At 33.8% G+C, this 3,014-nt stretch overlaps 1 protein-coding gene across 1 annotated transcript; it reads right to left on the bottom strand.

Moving 5' to 3' along the window:
- Positions 1-371: 371 nt before the first annotated feature.
- LOC146936181 (uncharacterized) lies at positions 372-1,807 on the bottom strand. The gene is made up of 2 exons (XM_085751172.1): positions 962-1,807; positions 372-871 (listed from the first exon to the last, which is right to left on the bottom strand). The coding sequence occupies exons 1-2, from the start codon at positions 1,718-1,720 to the stop codon at positions 797-799; spliced, it is 834 nt and encodes a 277-aa protein (XP_085607298.1). The 5' UTR covers positions 1,721-1,807; the 3' UTR covers positions 372-796.
- Positions 1,808-3,014: the final 1,207 nt, after the last annotated feature.

Genomic DNA, 3,014 nt, shown 5'->3' with positions numbered 1-3,014 from the left:
TCAGATTTTAAACCCATAGATGGATCAAAAAGGGAAAGTTGGGAAAGTAGACTATAGTCTCAGAAAACAATTAACTTGTTTTTTTAGTAGCAAAATTAAATGAAACTCTAGTTAACTTTTATAGTATATTATAGAAAGAGGAATGCTAGCAACACTCATTTTTGAACACTCTCTAGCACCCACACTTCTATTGGATGAAATCAATGTATGTCCCACTATTTTGTGTGTGTTCTATTTCCAATGTGTAGACCTACAATGATTTAAACCAATAAGAGAGTGAGTATTAGAGAAAGTGTTCAACAGAAAGTGTGGCTAGCACTCCCCATTCTAAAAATTTTAGTCAAAGGGAGAGTATGTGGATGAAACACCGATTAGTATAATGAAGTCTGCATTGAAAGTAGAAATAGTACAATAATCAAAGAATACAAGTTCATGGATTTGATCATTTGGAAATGAACTAGACAACATTGCAAGCACATTTTTTTTTTTTTACAAGAAGTTTAGGTGGATTCGGCTCCGGTCACCACCAGGGTCAGGACAGGCCTCCGGACCCAAAGAGCACTTACAGAGGTATTTACAGATCACCCGCCAACACCGTCCTCACATCGGCAGCGGGAATCGAACACACAACCTTCTGACGGGAAGTGGCCCGTTCCTTACCAACTGATTTTTAAGCAGTAATAATAATAAACTAGAAGAAGGAAAAAACCAAAATCCATGTTCTCTGTTACCTAACTTCATTAGCTAACTTCATAACATTAATTTTGAAGATAAATGACACATTATTCCTTGCATATCAATTTTCCTTCTTGAGGAAAACACTTGTCAATACCATCTTGGATTGCAGAGAAGCCTTTAGCAACTTGATACCCTGTTACAAAAATAGAAAAAAAAATGTAAAATATCTAAAAAAAAAAAAAAAAACTAAGTTTACACAAGACTAAGTTTACTTTTAATTTACCTCATCCATTCCCATCTCAACAACCTTTTCTTGCAAGGTTTCAATCTCTTTCACTTTGAACTTGTTCAACAGTGTGATGCTTGATATGGTTGACATTGGCTGAATCACCAAATCATCCATCACCATAAATGTGATAACATCTTTCACAAACCCACTCTTAATATCGGAAACTCTCTTTTTAGCAACCTTCCTTTTTCCGACATAACGAACTTCACTGTTCATAGTCTTCGAGCAGTATACTGGACTAGCCCCAAAAGCAGGACTAGCCCCAAAAGCAGCCCCAAAAGCAGGACTAGCCCCAAAAGCAGGACTAGCCCCAAAAGGAAGAGAACCACGGTCATTGGCAGACCTGGCAGTACAACGAGTGGTGTTATCATTTGTTACCTCAAAGTCACACTTACCTGGACACATGTATAACTTAGTTCCTTCATCTTCATCATCAATGTCTTCATTCTGGGTAAGGAAGCCTGAGATTTCAGTGGAAGAGCTTTGAGCTCTTGGGTTTAGCAGGACATCCTTAGTTTGGTTTGGTTGCATGTAACTCTGGTCGAAGTTTTCAACACTCTCATACAAATTTCCTAAACTACCAACCATTCCATTTGTGCTTAGGAGCTTAACCACGGTGCCAATTGGCAAGCATAGCAAATTGAACAGAAAGTCTATTACAGATTTTGAAGCTTCAGCAAAGAGAACTCTCTCATTCTTTGTATCTATAAGAAGTTTCAGTGACACTTTGGTGGTAGAAGAAGAAGAAGACATATTGGAATTGAAAGTTATTAGAAGCAATACTAAGGGCCATATTCATTTTATAGACATAATTATTATCAGATAACATTTTCATCTCTTATCTTTTTCTTTTCTCAATTTAGTCTTTTATAGTTGACACTTTTTTTTGTCATGCCATATTAAAAGAACTGGTCGTTATCAATGACAAAAATATGATGGGTACCATCATTGATTTTTTATTTTTTTTTGTCAAAAATCAATGACAAAAATATGTTGGGTACCATCTTTATAAAAAGTAGGTTAAATAATGATCCCGTGTTCCACGCCATGCCAGTAAAATTAAAATGTATTGAGCACTATATATGGCCCAAGTTCCACCACGCATATACATCAGCTCATATTGTCATCTTTTGCATAGCAAGAGGTAGGGTACGAGCGTGAGTGACCTCCCTTTCTAGTACTGTTAGCCTAATTTACTTTGGTTAGAGTCGGACCCATCGATGACTTCGCATTACATTTGCGTCAACATCAGATTAATAAAGCTACCCGACATATATATATATATATATATATATATATATATATATATATATATATATATGATATCAGTGGGACATATAAGCAAATTAACACAAGCACACTAACATGGAGAGAACAGAGGAGAGACTTTGTATTTTGAACTCTTATATTTCATTCATAAAACTTAATACATCATGGGGAAAATTCTACTATGGACACAAATATAAATAAATAGTGTTTAGGCACACATACATTAAAATATTTTTTTAATAACAAAAAACAAATTGATAATAAAGTGATTTAGTAGTTTGAGGAAAAGAGTTGTGATGTGTGTGTGACTAAACACTATACATTTATGTTTGTGTCCATGTAAGAATGTCTCTACATCATGGTACTACAAGGCACCCTTTATATATCTTTCAAAAAAAAAAGGCACCCTTTATATAGGCTAGCTTTCCTTACATAATAGATAAACTTAATGACTAAGATAGTGACATAGGTGGTGCTTCTTAATGGATAAGGTGGGTGCTAGATTTTTCTGCTTTGCTTGATGACTAAGAGTACTCCAAGTTTATATACTCTTCTAAATGTTTCTTAATTTAATTTCTATCTTAGTAGTTAAGTAATAATGTTCAATTCAAACTTTGCAACTTAAGTGGCAATCTTATCTCATAAGCCACATTATACTTCTAAAATCTTCTAGATTATGCTTGATTTAATTATATATATATATATATATATATATATATATATATATATATATATATATATATATATAAGGGTTAATTAAGTTTTTAGTTTCTATAAA

Source organism: Medicago sativa, chromosome 3, assembly GCF_051527215.1.
Source record: "Medicago sativa cultivar Bolivia chromosome 3, Bolivia_mono, whole genome shotgun sequence".
NCBI classification, from domain to species: Eukaryota; Viridiplantae; Streptophyta; class Magnoliopsida; order Fabales; family Fabaceae; genus Medicago; species Medicago sativa.
The sequence above is the reverse complement of the archived record's forward strand: the minus strand, read 5'-3'. Positions and strand labels throughout refer to the sequence as shown.